Raw genomic sequence first — 15,413 nt, forward strand, 5'->3', positions numbered from 1 at the left:
GGTAATCAAAACTGACAAAAACCTTGTTGCAGACTACCTCTCAAGAGAAAGATACAATGAAAGGCATATTGGCTATGATGACAAATCTATGCGAAAAATGGAGAAAATAGAAACAGATGTACGGGATCTGAAAGAAAAAGCTAATAGTCAGCAGCATGACTATAAACATGCGGAGCTACGTCGTTCGGCGGACGGTAAACAACCAGAGCTAAAAGGAGACGATGGGAAACTCCATAAAACCCATGACAAAGTTTGTTTGAATACAGCTGCAGGTACGAGCAAGAAAGCTAGTGAGAAACCAAAGAATACAAACTTAAACCAGCTACTCATAAAACCATTTATTCAAAACACACAAACACAGATACCCGCAGAACCACAAACTTCCACATATGCAGTTAGTCTACAGAATGACAAAAAAAGATACAACAACATTACACAGTCCTATATCGATTATATATATAAAATCCAAACATATTTAAATTTGAACCCCAGATCTACCCAAACTAAAAACCCAGAAGAAGACTATATAACCCAAAAGTTACAGGGATATAATAGGCTTATAGCACAACCTAAAACCAGTCCGAATTTAGTTAAAACATGTTATAGTTATGGGTTACTAAACACTGTATATACATACACTGGAGAAGAGATAATTGGGATACCAGAATTACACAAAGCATTTGTGACATACAAAAGAGTTACTAAAGGAAATCTATTTTATATCAAGTTTTATACAGCACCAGCCGAGATATTATACGAAGAAATTAAGTCGCCGATCCAAGTTATAAAGATAGGCCTGACCAGAGATATGATAATACCAGAGGAAATAGAAAAACAAACTGAGATACCGAAGATAGAGATACCAAACTTTTATGCGAATAAAAGGATAATTGGTATAGAAACAATTATACAAGAGCTAGCCAATAATTATTTAAATGGCAATGCTATTTGGAGTTATTATGCACGAGATCAAGTTATGATTTATTCCAACTCCAAAGAACTAAGAAAATCAGATATGGATGAAGTCCAGCGATGGATTTTGTCATTGTTAAAACCAGAAGAGCAACCTACTACCATAGCTCTAAAAAAGGAATTTATTTCGGAAGAGTTATTAGTCAGATATTGCAAGCTCATTGGAAATAGATACCCAGATCACAGATGCTCTAAATGCAACGGAGAAGATAATGTGATACCAGATGTTGATTTGGGATAAAGACGGAAGAAATAAAACAAGCTATATCAGAGATAAGATTCCCACAAGATAAGATTTAAATTTTGTAAAAAAGTCGTAAAGTAAATAGTTAATGTGTCGGCCATAAAGGCCAATTATGTAAAAAGTATTTTGTAAAGCTGACGGCCAGAAATAAAAGAAGGCCATTATGTAAAGTAGCAATAGTAAGTCTTTTTTTTTCTTGTTTCGGCCGAATATAAAAAAGCCAGGTGTAAAGTAGGAGTGTCGGCCATTTGGCCAAAGGTGTGAAGTTTTATGTATAAATAGAGGGCTTTCCCTCATAATAAAATAATCAACTTTTCACTAACTTCTCTCCTCTATAATTTTCTCTCTCTTTTACAATTCCGCTTCCACACCCCCCCAAATTGGTATCAGATCTAGATTACAAAGCTAGATAATAAAAATAAAACTATGGAAAAATCTGAAGCAACAAATCTACAAAAATAGGTATACTCTTTTAAATTTATGAGTAGCTAAACTGATTTATTCCTGATAATCTCTTGTTGATTATAATTGTTTATCATGTCTTAATAATGTTATAATAACCATCTTTAGAAAGTTTGCTACAGAAATATTCTGCGGATAAGTATACCCAGACTATGTCATCCTAAGGTTGAAACCGATAGGCAAGAAGGCCGTTTAGGGGAGTAAACAAAGTTGAGGCGCTGTTAGGGTAACTAATCAAAGAAGAAAACTGTAGTAGTGACCAGACGGGATGATTATTAAACCATTATTATTACATAATAAATAAGTATAATCCATTAAGAGGTTGGAAGAAATAAAATTTTTAGCAAAAATGAATAAAATGAATACCTATTTATTAGATGATGATGTTAATTACAAGATAGTAATACTTTATATATTAAAAAACCTTAATAAAGATCTAAAAAGAAAAAATTTATGATATGTTAGTAACATATGAAGTAATAGAAATAACAACCCAAGGTTGGACTGAGTTAAGTATACAAAGTATACAAGATGAATTTTATTATGACATGTATGATTTATATGATGATTTAGATATATTCAGAGACCAATGACTGAACCAAAAAGGTTTGAAGTATGGAAAAAACGAAGTAATAATATTCATAAGATAAAATTTATTAAAGACCCAAGTAAATTAAGTAAACTTTTTAAAATTTTGTACAGAAAGATATAAATGAATAATACAAAAAGCAAAGAAACTAAAATAACAAAAACCAAGATAAATAAAAAAGTACGAAAGATATGGAAAAATTAAAACCTTTGTATATAGAATATGAACTATCACAACTTACTAAAAGAAGTAATGATAAGAAAAATTATTTAATAAATATAATTTCAAAAACAGAATACAAATATGTTTGTTATTTGAAAAAACAGTATGAACAAAGAAATATATAGGCTACAATTGATAGAAAAAATAGATGAAAAAAAGACAAGAACTACAACATAGGAAAGAAAGATTAATAGAAAATATGTTAGCAGGAGTATGTAACAAATCAATATTAGCACAAAGAAAAAACATATTTATGCTAGAAATACAAATAGATCACCTTGAATATAAATTACAACATAACATAATTTATAAATTATAATGAATAAAGAAGAATTTGCAGTAGATGAAAAGACATATGAAAATCAAGATGGAATGATAATAAAAATAATATTTTCAAACTTAGGAAGAAGATATAAAAAATAGGAAATAATTTATATTTAATGTTAGAAAAAGAAACAGCAAAATTAGACGATAGTCTAACAACTATGATAAGAATAACAAAAGAAAAAGAAGAAATAGACAAATCAAAAGAAATTGAAAAAATAAAAATACAAGCAAAACAAGATGTACAACATTTAGAAGAAATAAAAAATACAAGAATAAGTGAATTAGAAAAAGAATTAGCTAGGTTAAAATTATTATATGAATCAAAACAAAAAGAGAAAGAAAAAGAAAAAGATCTAGAATTAACTAATGAAATAAAAGAGATGGAACAAAAACTAAATGAAAACCTTGAAGTAAATGAAATAGGCGAAAATGAATCAGATACAATAAATGACCAAAAATCAGAAATAAGTGATATAAGTGAAACATACACAGAAATTCTAGAACAGGTAAATAAACCGAAAAAATTGGAAATAAACACAGGAGACATAAATAGACCTAGTACATCAAGAGTTAAAACTCCAGACAATAGTCCCAGAAATAGTCCTAGAGTTAGTCCTAGATGGACACCACCAACTTATTATACAGAAAGTTATCAGCAATCAGATAGAACTAACGCAATATGGAATAGTAGGTTAAATAAGAATTGGATACCAAAACCAATAAATGAACAATATAATTTCTTAGATCTAGATTGTGTTACAGATATAGATAATGCAATATTACTATGGACAGGAAATATATCTAAGCAACTAACAGATAACAAAATAAAAACAACAGAAGCACTAAGGTATATAGAAAGGACATTCGTAGGAACAACAAGATTATGGATATAAAATCTACCCTTAGAAAGCTTAGAAGTACTTAGAAGTGACAAGAAAATGGATGGATCTCCATNACCAACTAATAGATAACAAAATAAAAACAACAGAAGCACCAAGGTATATAGAAAGGACATTCGTAGGAACAACAACATTATGGATAGAAAATCTACCCTTAGAAAGCTTAGAAGTACTTAGAAGTGACAAGAAAATGGATGGATCTCCATCAGCAACAAATATAGATATACTTGATAAATATGAATCAGCAATAAGAAATGAATTTGGAGGAATGACCACAGATATAAGAGAACAAAACAGAGAAAAAATAATAAATAGACAACTTATGGAAAAATTAGCTATATGTAAAATGTGTTATATAGAAGAATACACTTGTGCATTTAAGGAATACTATTACAAAGCAAAATACAATTTAGATGAAGCAAAAGAAATAAGACAACAATATTTTACAAAATTACCAGAACCATTTAGCACAAAAATAATCAAAGATTGGAATGATGAAGGATTAGTAGATACTTTAGGAGCTAGAATAAAATTCTTATCCCAATGGTTCATACAATTATGTGAGAACCAAAAAGAAAAATTAAAAATTGAGGAAGTACTAAATAAAAGTTTAGCATGTTGTAAAAATAAAATGGCACCACAGTTTGGATGTATAAATAAAAAACAAAAGCCTAAAAAGTATAAAAATTATAGAAAAACCAAAACCAAGTATAAATATAAAAAACCAAGACGAAGATATTATATAAAAAATTATAAAATAAAAAGACCATATAGACCAAAAAGAAAAATATCCCAATATACTTGTTATAATTGCGGAAAGATAGGACACATAGCTAGAGATTGTAAATTACCCAAAGATCCGAAAAGGAAGCAAATTGTAGAAGTAATTATAGATATGACGAATATATGCAAATAGAATACATAGACTATGAATTAAGTGAAAACGATAGTATATATAAATATCAGATATAGAAACTGAAAATGAAGAAGAAAATATTAATCTAGATAATAATGAAACAGATGAAGAAATATAATGTCTGAAGACGATATAAAAATAATATCTAAAGAAGATTATCAAAATGAAGAATTATCAGACCAAAAAATTATATTTGGTAATACAGTTTTTGAACAAATAAAAGGAAAAGAATTAGACTTAATTGTTGAAAAATTACTTGAAATACCCACTTTAAGAAATTGGTTTAAAAGACAAAAAGAAGAATACTATGTAGTTANAAACTATGAATTAAGTGAAAACGATAGTATATATGAAATATCAGATATAGAAACTGAAAATGAAGAAGAAAATATTAATCTAGATATTAATGAAACAGATGAAGAAATATAATGTCTGAAGACGATATAAAAATAATATCTAAAGAAGATTATCAAAATGAAGAATTATCATACCAAAAAATTATATTTGATAATACAGTTTTTGAACAAATAAAAGGAAAAGAATTAGACATAAGTGTTGAAAAAGTACTTGAAATACCCACTTTAAGAAATTGGTTTAAAAGACAAAAAGAAGAATATTATGTAGTTAGCCAAAAAGAACATATCATAGATTGTAAATATATAAGCGGAAAAGCACATATACCTATATTAAGTAAACGAATAATAAATAAAGAAATACAAGATATAAAAGCTAAACCCCCTATAAAATATGTACATTTAGGAGGAACAGAAATATTAATAAAAGCTTGTTTTAGAGAAGGAATAGATACACCTATTGAAATATACTTAGCAGATGATAGAATTATACACCCTATAGAAAAAAGTGTAATTAGTGCAGTAAAAGGAAACTTAATATACCAAAAATTTAAATTTATAATAAGTGCCAACTACACAGTAGCATTAACAGACAGAAATATAGACCAACTAGTATAGTGTTTTAACTAGATCATAGACTTAATTCATTAGCCATCAATTAAAATTAAATATTTTTAAATAACTCGTCAACTAAACAATCGTAATTAACAAATAGCTTCAAAATTTGGAAATATAATTTCTTGGATCATTACAAAATTATTGTGAATTAATAAGCATGTGTATAATTTATATATAATCTTTAAAGGTATTAACTAAAAGGAATTAAGAAAGACAAAAAAAGATCATGATGGTGGACTCAAGAACATTATCTGATCAAGATTAAATTGTTTTTTGAAATGTAAAATATGTAGAATAAGTCGATGCCATCTGCACTAAGATTGAAGTTCAAATAGCCATCCAACTTCATTACTAGGATTATCTAGACTTAAATTAATTTTAAAGATCTTGAATATATATAATAATTAAGTGATATTTACTTGTATCAATAATATAATGGGCATCAATTTCTCAAATATACTTCTGCTGGATATCAATAAATTTTTTATGCATGAGAAAACACAAAGATTAAACACCCCTACAATACCCGTAGATGGAACAACTTATGAGATTTGAGTTGGAGCATTCATTTTTACTTAGATTAAAAGACAAATAACTTATTCATATAAAATAATACATGTTTGTTGCTAAGAAAGAACCTTAGAAATCTTACTATATATTTGAAGCCTCGTTAATTTTATTGTGTTTTCCCCATAATAAATTTCTTATATGATGAATTGACAAAATCAATCAACACCGTCATTAATCATCATTTGTAATTATTACCAACAATTATTACTTACACTAATATCTATCTATTATTACCATCATTATATATAGCTAATGGTCATGAACATTAACAACCATCATCACCGATTAATATAATTCCACTACCAATTATCAACTATCACCACCAATAACGTTAACTAATTACTACTGCCAACTACTATACCATACGATACTATCCACAAACAACAATATCAGTCAACACTATCCCAAATTAAAACACACAATCAACATCGTTAGTCTCACTACTATCAAGTCATATGAATTTTTATAAATATTTCATCAAGATAATATTATATAAATTTAGTATTTTTATTTGAGTGTTATATTTGTTATTTTTGAAACAAAAACTATTTTTGACATACTTAGATGTTGAAACAATTAGTCTTAATTAGTTACAATAAAAAACTTTTGTAATAAAAGTAGAGCACTAGACTTCTCACACAATCAGGTATTTTTAAACTTTATAGATTAAGATTTATCTATTTTTTATGAACCAAAATTATTAGAAGAAAAAATGAATCCTAACTATATAGGTAACCAAAATTCTTTTCTATTCAAACATTATTTACTTAGTAAGAAATTTTTCATGTTTTTCATCTCAATAAATCAATATTATATTTTTATAACTACTTGTTCTGTACCTTAATTGAGTATTACCGTATTATTTTTTTCTCAATATTATGATAACTCAATCACTAATGTAATTCTTGGATCCAATCATATATATATATATATATATATATATATATATATATACACACACACACACACACAATTTTTTCGAAACATGTGTTGCTTGTGATTATAAATTTAGAAATTATAAGTGAACATTTGAATCATATATATCTCTCATTCACACAAACCTATGATAACAAGTGAATGAAAATTTTATTAATTTAATGCAATAATCTACATTTTTGTTTTAATTTATTGATTTTCAATCATATAATTAGTCGTATCATACTAATACAACCTTAAAGACGATATTTATTGTGTATTTTTTTGTCATCTAACTAAAGGTGCTATGCACTTGTATTCCACTTAATTTGTTCAAAATGTCAGGTGCACATGTGAAGAGAACAGTATTTATATATATATATATATATATATATATATATCGTGTTTGTACATTTTTGATATCGTATGAAGGAGATATACCTATTGGAAGTTTGGTTATTGCATTCAGGAAGGTCCCAATCTATATTTTAGTAAGGGTGAAGTGGTTTTTTCACCTAACTATTTCCTAATTCATTTTAAAGGTTTATTAGGGATAAAACTAAGTCTTAAGTCAGTTTAGAAAGGTTATTCACGCTTAGGGCTTGGGTAAAAAGAGAATAGAAGAAAGAGAAGGGAGAAAGATCAAGAATTCGTCTAGAACGACAAGATCATCAACTAGAATTCGTCAAAGGTGATCCGTATTAAGGTATGTTAGATATCTCTCTATCAGGTTAGTTCACCCACACACCAATTTGTTTAATTTAGCAAATCTTGTGTAGGTTGAATGATGAATATTGATGTTCTTGAAGAACAATGGTTGAATTCTTGTTGGTTGATCTAACACTCAGGAAGTCCAAGACCTAATATAGAGCCTCACATTAAGATAAATGAAACAGAAAAGTTTTTAAAGACCTAAAATAACGTTTTGAAATATTTAAGAAGTTTAAGAGTCAAAACGTCAAGGAAAGTCCATGACATCCGGAGACTAGTGAAATAGAGGTTACTGTGCCTTGGCATGTTTCATGGGGTATTAAGAGTTAGAATTAAATGAAATTTTGTATGAAGGTGTGAACATGTATTAAAATATTTTTAGGGTCAAAAAGTCAAGGTACGGATCCCCAATGAGCATCTTAAGGGTCCTTTAGGATGACCCTTCCAAAATGAGCCAAAAGCTGTGAAATGCCAATGGCTACCTAGAAACCAATCGATGATTGTTGGCTAGTCGATGAGGGTTCGACGTCTCTATAGGTAATGCCTCACTCATTTTCCAAAATGGACCAAAAACCTATCTCTGAACGTATCACGACTTTCCAGCACGGCCCGTCGATGATCATACGATGCATAGGTCGAGGTGTCTGCAACAACCTGAAAATAACAATGCTAAGTAATGCCTAAACGTACCTAGAATGCTTAGATTAGAACGGATTCACACGGATTGATGCGCGTGGAACCATATCTCTGAACCCATGTACCAGCCCAACCAACCAACTTGGTGAGTTAGTTGATCTAGTCATGGTTGGCTTCCGCCAGGTAGGGCACCTGATTATTACGATTCATCTGGATGAGTCTTAACCGGACTTGAAAGGGGCAATATTAGGTTTGGAGGGTCTAGGGGTAAAATTATCTTTTCAGGCTAGGGGTAGTATTGTAATTACCCTAAGAATTTAATTAATTAATTTATTTATTTATATAGTGTAAAATTCAGGTAGGGTTGACCCGAATTGACCCATTTTCGCGAGATGAGCTCCACCCGGGTTCGATCCTTGGTGGAAGCAATATCATGTTGAATTAATTTGGTATTTAATTTGCTGATTTAAGAAAAGGCAAAATCAGATTTTTTTAATTTTAAAGAGTCCAATTTTGACTAAGTCTTCAACTAAAACTCATACTCCTAAACTTACTCTCACATCTCTCCACTCTCTTTCTCACGCCTATCCACTCTCTTTCTGAGTTCATCATTAGTAAACAGAAAAAAAATAAAAAAAAAGTTTATCACTCTTGAAGAACTTGTACGCTAAAACTCAAAAGAAAAACTAAACTAAAAACGAAAAGCAAAAACATTTTTCAAACAGTTTGTGCGTGAGGTTTTTTTGAAGAAGCATTGTTTTTCGTGGGAGTTGAAAGCACTTGAGATCATGTTTGAAAGGTGTTAAACTACGAAAAAGGTATGGGTTTTCCTCCTCTTTGTCCCTTTCCGAAGAGACCCCTAAGATTCAGTCGAGTTCTAATCCAAAAACTAGGAATGTCCCCCTTTGCATTTCCCTGTCACTGGCTCCCATCGATTGTTGTAGGTTTGGTATGTTTGCTGGTAGAATTTAGAAATGTAACGTGTTTTCATGATGATTATGTTCATGTGTGTATGTTCAGAATTATGTGATAATAAATGTGTGCAATGTGTATGTGTGTGGCTGTGTCTCTTGGTCACGAATTAGAGCATGAAAATGGTACGGATTGGAGTATGTAAATGGTATGTTAAATCCTTGTGTTTTTGTATGAAATTACATTAAAAAATGCATGTAATAATGTATGGAATGTCCAGTGAATTGTCATAAAAATCTAAACTACAAAGGATTGAGAAAAATGGACAGGAGACGATGACCAAATTTCTTAAAATCTGAAAATTTGTCCTCGGCTTAGCATGGCTGAAATTATTTTTTTTAAAAATTTTTTTTTTTAGGTGTGAGGTCAATAGAGATTGAACCCAATACCTTACTATATGCAAGCTACTGAAAATTTTATAATAAAAGTGAGGTAAGGAGGAATCGAAATAGGGTCTTAGCCGAGTAAGAGAAGTTAGAAAATGAATTAAAAGAAATAAGGCACATGGGGTTCGAACCCGTGTGTCCTTGGCCGAAATTAAGATCAGTCCATACAAGAATAAAAAAAAAAAATGAGGTGGGTGGGGATCGAACCCACAACCTTTCGTATAAGTGAGAAAATTAGGAGAAAAGCTTAAGAAAAATAAAATGAGGTTGTAGGGGATCGATCCCAGACCCTCTTGGTCTTAAACGAAAAAGGTGAGAAAAGACAGAAAAAAGGGAAGTGTAGGTTTTGGGGATTGGCCTCGGGTTTCCCAATGCCGAAATTTTAAATCAAAATAAATATAAGACTAAGTGTTGCTCAAGGGATTTGAAATTGGGTACCATTGCCAACTCCATATTGATACATATGTCTTACGTGAATAAATATTTAATGAATGTTGCCCATAGGGATCGAACTCGAGACTTTGGCATACTTACAACATGCATAAGTCTTGTACCACATAATCTTGGGTAAGTATGAGTCACTTAAACAAATTATGAATGAAGCCTCATGGCTTGTACGTATGGGTTCATAAGTCCAGTGTACGTTTAAAAATAAGTGAACCTAAGATATATGTGACGAAATGATGTGACCCAGAAGGGTTAAGTAAGAATATGAAAGCTACTAAAAGGCCAGGTGTATTGGCAAATGACGAAATGAACATTCACGTAAATGGGTGATTATTATGATGAGCTAATATGTTAAGGTTAATGAATGTGGTGACAACATCATAAGACGCTAATATGAAAGACGAGATTAATCTCAAATGACCCTAAGTAAATGTTACTAAAGAATCGTACTCACATATGAGAGTGTAAGATTAATAAAGAGACCAGTCTCTAAGAACAGTCTAATGACAGTATTGAGATTAATGCACACTTAATACTAATGATGAGATGAGATATCATCTAATGAGCAATGATTACCTCATGCTAGAAGCCAGCTTCTATGATGTGTGAGATGAATGTAATGAAAATTTATTCGGAGAACCGATAGGCTATCTATGAGTCGCGATTCCTTCTTTTGGGAAGGCAGAGGTTCGTGTAAATATCATGAGATGAGATTGTCCATTTAGGCGGGTATGGGTCTCTTTATATCTCCTAGTCTTTGAACCTCTGCAGCCAACATTGTGTTCTAGCAGGGTTCAATTCCCTATATATGCTAGCATGTTTTGGTTTCATTTTGGCCGGTGAATCCACCTCTTTTCAGTGTGGGTAGACACTGGATTTCATGGATCTCACATGATCTATGCTAATTAAAGTTAAAGTTTCCAAAGAAAGAATGAGGCCAGCCTCAAGTAATGCACACAATGAAATGAATGAAACAAAAGTTGTTTGGAAAGGATAATCAAGAGGTGAACTAGACTCAAGTAATGACACTAGGTCGTTCTTGGTCATTACACAGTGAACCCGATGAATATCTTAAACAAAATCATAGGTATATATATGAATGAAAATAAAGTACGTATGAATGACTGAAGCATACTCTGTGTTTGCTAATGAAGGCTCTTAAGTTGAGATCCCATATGTTGCGCCCTCATTTAGGAAATCCTATTGTTAAGTCCGTGATTCCAAGATCTCATGGTATAGAATGGATGATATGGGATATATGAGTGTGCTATATGAAATATGTTATGTGCTGTGTGGAATATGAAAAGAATGATAATGCATGTTACTCTCATAGCATAACTTTCCTAATCTTATTTGGCAAGTCCAACTGACTTGGCTTTCCATAATTCATATCGTTAGGAGAGAGATATTCTTAAATATGCATGTCCTGGGTGTGTACTTACATACACCCATACTCATTCCATACAATTCTCTACTTTTAGGTGCAGTTGTATGTGGACACTAGAGCTTACGAGACTACGTTGAAACTATCCGGACATGGAGCATTCATCCGGACATGATAGACCCTCATGCTTTTGAGGGTGCTTATCTTTTATATTCTAGATTAGACGTAGGTATGAGCTACAGGAGGATGTTCCACTAGCATTTCTTTCTTATTTAGTTTTAGACGTCGTATTGATGCCTTTTTGGCAGCTTTATGTTAATGCAGTTATGAATTATTTCCTTCATTTGAATATCTTATTATTAGATTGCTGTTGCAAACTGATGTGATATAATGCAATTATTACTATGATGTCTATGTATACTTCAAAGCAAACAAAAGTTTTATGTTTTTCGCAAAAATTAATCTATACGATGCAATGAGTACGTATGTAGGCTTGTCTATGACCTCCGAGAGGTCAACGACGCCGGTTTTGGCTAGGATCTAGACCCCGGTCATGACAAACATAGTATCAGAGCATTTGGTTTAATTCTAAGGATAATAATGCTCACATCAACCACATCGGGTAGTTTCTATGTAATGGTAGTGAAGTGCACTAGTACCATGAATTAGAGACAGCATGATGTGTAGGAAATTTCCCTTCTTCTGATCTTATCGTGCTTTCCTTAATGTCTAATTTCTTGGTGTTATGAGCGTATCTAACATTGATTCTTATTTTTTTTAAGAAAATAAAAACAAAGGTAAATGCTAGTCGGGGAAGAGTAGGAGAAGCTGCTGGGGGAAACCAAGTTCCACCATAGGCTCAAGCTGCAGGAGTTGCCATGCCAGTTAACCCAACTGGGTTGACAGATGCAGAGGTGCAGACTGCTTTGGGACAGATGGCTCAAGCCATCACTGTGTAGGCTCAGGCTATGACGGCCCAGGCCAACAGACATGAGGTTCAGCGGGAGAACATACCAACCCACAACATAAAGAACAGGTTACGAGATTTTACGAGAATGAATCCTCCAATCTTTACAGGATCCATGCCTGTAGAGGATCCTCATGAGTTCGTGAAGGAGGTCCTGAAGATTCTGGTGGCAATGGGGGCCACGGAGATCGAGAAAGTTGAGCTGGCTTCGTACCAGCTAAAGGATGTTACACAAGCTTGCTGCAAGATGTGGCAGGATAGCAGAGTGTTGGGCGGAGGTCTTATCACATGGGAGTTGTTTAAGACGGTCTTTCTAGAGAGGTTCTTCCCTAGAGAGATGAGAGAGGCTATGGTTGATGAGTTTATCAACTTTAAGCAGGGCTCGATGACTGTCAGGGAGTATTCCCTAAAATTCATAAAATTGTCCATGTATGGCACTTCCTTTTTGTCGAACAGCAGGGACGAGATGAGTAGGTTCCTTAAAGGAATCTCAGAGGACTTGGAGGAGGAGTGTCGGGATGCGATGCTACATGATAGCATGGACTTGTCCACATTGATGGTTCATGTCCAGCAGGTTGAAAACAACAGGAAGAAGAGGAGAGTCCGTCAGGTCAGGAGACGTAACCCTTCTAACCAGAAAGTTTCCAGCAGTGGTGGTGGCAGGAGCACTTTCTGAGTTCCTGATCAGACCAGATTTAAGAAAGGGCATTAGTGTTAAGGGAACTCTAACTCTTAGAGGAGTGCAACACCCAGATGAGGCATACTTGAACCCAAGAAGGGCAATGGAGGTTATGTGCAACGTCCTTGAAAGGAATGTGGCAAGTGTGGCCGTATTCACAACGGAGAGTGAGACTAGGCACAAATGCTTGCTTCGTTTGCGAAAAGAATGGACATATGGTCAGGGACTGTCCACAAGATAGAGGTCAGGCTGGAGGTAATGCTAAGCCTAGGCCTAATCCCCAGAATGCTGCTGCAGCCGAGCCTCCTAAGAGGAACAAATTCTAAGCCTTGAAGGGCAGGGAGGAGTAGGAGAAGTCTGCTGATGTGGTCACAGGTATGCTGCAAGATTTCTCAACCTCTTTTTATGATTTACTTGATCCAGGGACTACGTTTTCTTTTGTGACTCCCTTGCTTTCTATTACTTTTTAAACACTACCTGAGGTTTTGCATGATCCCATCATAGTTAGTACTCCCTTGTGAGAAAATGTAAGAGGTGATAGGGTTCATAAAGACTGCCCAATAGTAGTATGTGGAAAGACTATCTGTGCAGACCTTGTTGAATTACCCATGAATGACTTTGATATTATACATGGTATGGACTTGCTCCATAAATGTTATTCCTTCATGGATTGCCGTAATAGGGTTGTGAGATTACGTTTCCCTAATGAAATAGATCTGGTCTGGGAGGGGTACAATTTGAGTCGTTCAAGTCCCTTGATTTCAAACCTAAAAGCTAATAAAATGATGTCCCAGGGATTGTTATGCCATCTTATAAGTGTCAATTATCTAGATCATAACATTCCTTCCAATGACTCTGTGCCTGTAGTGAATGAGCTCCCAGATGTTTTCCCCAATGATTTGCTTGGAGTCCCTACCCCTCGAGAGATTGATTTTGGTATTGACCTAGATCTGTATACCAAAACCAATTTAAATTCCTCCCTACAAAATGGCTCCAGCTGAACTTAGAGATTTGACGCAGCAGTTAAAAGATCTTACTGATAAGGGCTTCATCCAGCCGAGCATATTCGCTTAGGGCGCTCCAAAGTTGTTTGTGAAAAAGAAAGATGGAACCTTAGGATGTGTATCGATTATCGATATCTAAACAAAGTCACTATAAAGAACAAGTATCCACTTCCCAGAATAGATGACTTATTTGATCAGCTCCAAGGGTCGAGTTTCTTCTGGAAGATTGATCTTCTTTCCGGGTATCATAAGCTTAGGGTTAGGGATGAAGATATCCCAAAGACAACCTTTCGTACCCTTTATGATCATTTTGAGTTCTTAGTCATGTCATTTGGTCTAACTAATGCACCTGCTACATTTATGGACCTCATGAACCGAGTCTTTTGTGAATACCTTGATTATTTCATCATAGTATTCACTGAAGACATCCTCATCTACTCTAAAACAAAGGAAGATCATGAACATCATTTGAGACTAACCTTTTAAGTACTTAGACACCATCATTTGTATGCCAAGTTAAGCAAGTGTGAATTCTGGCTTAGATCAATGACTTTCCTGGGTCATGTTGTGTCTAATCAGGGTGTGCAGGTGGACCCCAGGAAGACTGAGGCTGTTAAGAACTGGCCAAGGACTCTTACTCTCATCGATATCCGTAGCTTTCTGGGATCGGCTGGTTGTTCGTGGAGGGTTTTTCTTCCATTGCTTCCAACTAACAACTTTGACTAAGAAGAAAGCCAAGTTCGAATGGGCGGAGACTTGTGAGAAGAGTTTCCAGGAGCTCAACGATAGACTTACTTCAACCCAGTGCTTACGTTGCCTAAATTTGGTGAGAGTAAAGATATTTATTGTGATGCATCTAGGGTTGGTTTGGGTTGTGTTCTTATGCAACATGGTAAGGTGATAGTCTATGCATCCAGACAACTCAAGGTTCATGAGAAGAATTATCCCTCTCATGGCCTGGACTTAGCAGCTATGGTATTTGCATTCAAGCTGTGGAGGTATTACTTTTACGGGGTGAATGTGGATGTTCTCAAAGACCACAAGAGTCTCCAGTACGTGTTCACACAGAGGGAGTTGAATCTACGTCAGCGGAGATGGTTAAAGTTGTTGAAGGACTATGACATGAGTGTCCACTACCAT

General features: G+C 33.3%; 2 protein-coding genes across 2 annotated transcripts; both read left to right on the plus strand.

Moving 5' to 3' along the window:
- Positions 1-97: 97 nt before the first annotated feature.
- On the plus strand, positions 98-1,213 carry LOC107024916. Its single transcript, XM_015225836.1, has one exon. The coding sequence runs from the start codon at positions 98-100 to the stop codon at positions 1,211-1,213; it is 1,116 nt and encodes a 371-aa protein (XP_015081322.1).
- Positions 1,214-12,678: 11,465 nt separating this feature from the next.
- LOC114077987 lies at positions 12,679-13,266 on the plus strand. The gene has a single exon (XM_027918486.1). It carries the CDS (start codon positions 12,679-12,681, stop codon positions 13,264-13,266), a length of 588 nt encoding a protein of 195 aa, XP_027774287.1.
- Positions 13,267-15,413: the final 2,147 nt, after the last annotated feature.

The sequence above is a fragment of the Solanum pennellii genome, chromosome 7 (genome assembly GCF_001406875.1).
Source record: "Solanum pennellii chromosome 7, SPENNV200".
Lineage (NCBI taxonomy): Eukaryota > Viridiplantae > Streptophyta > Magnoliopsida > Solanales > Solanaceae > Solanum > Solanum pennellii.

What these genes read in the sequence shown, in the direction of transcription:
- LOC114077987 (XM_027918486.1), top strand. Translation starts at nt 12,679, where the DNA reads ATGAATCCTCCAATCTTTACAGGATCCATGCCTGTAGAGGATCCTCAT.
- LOC107024916 (XM_015225836.1), top strand. Translation starts at nt 98, where the DNA reads ATGGAGAAAATAGAAACAGATGTACGGGATCTGAAAGAAAAAGCTAAT.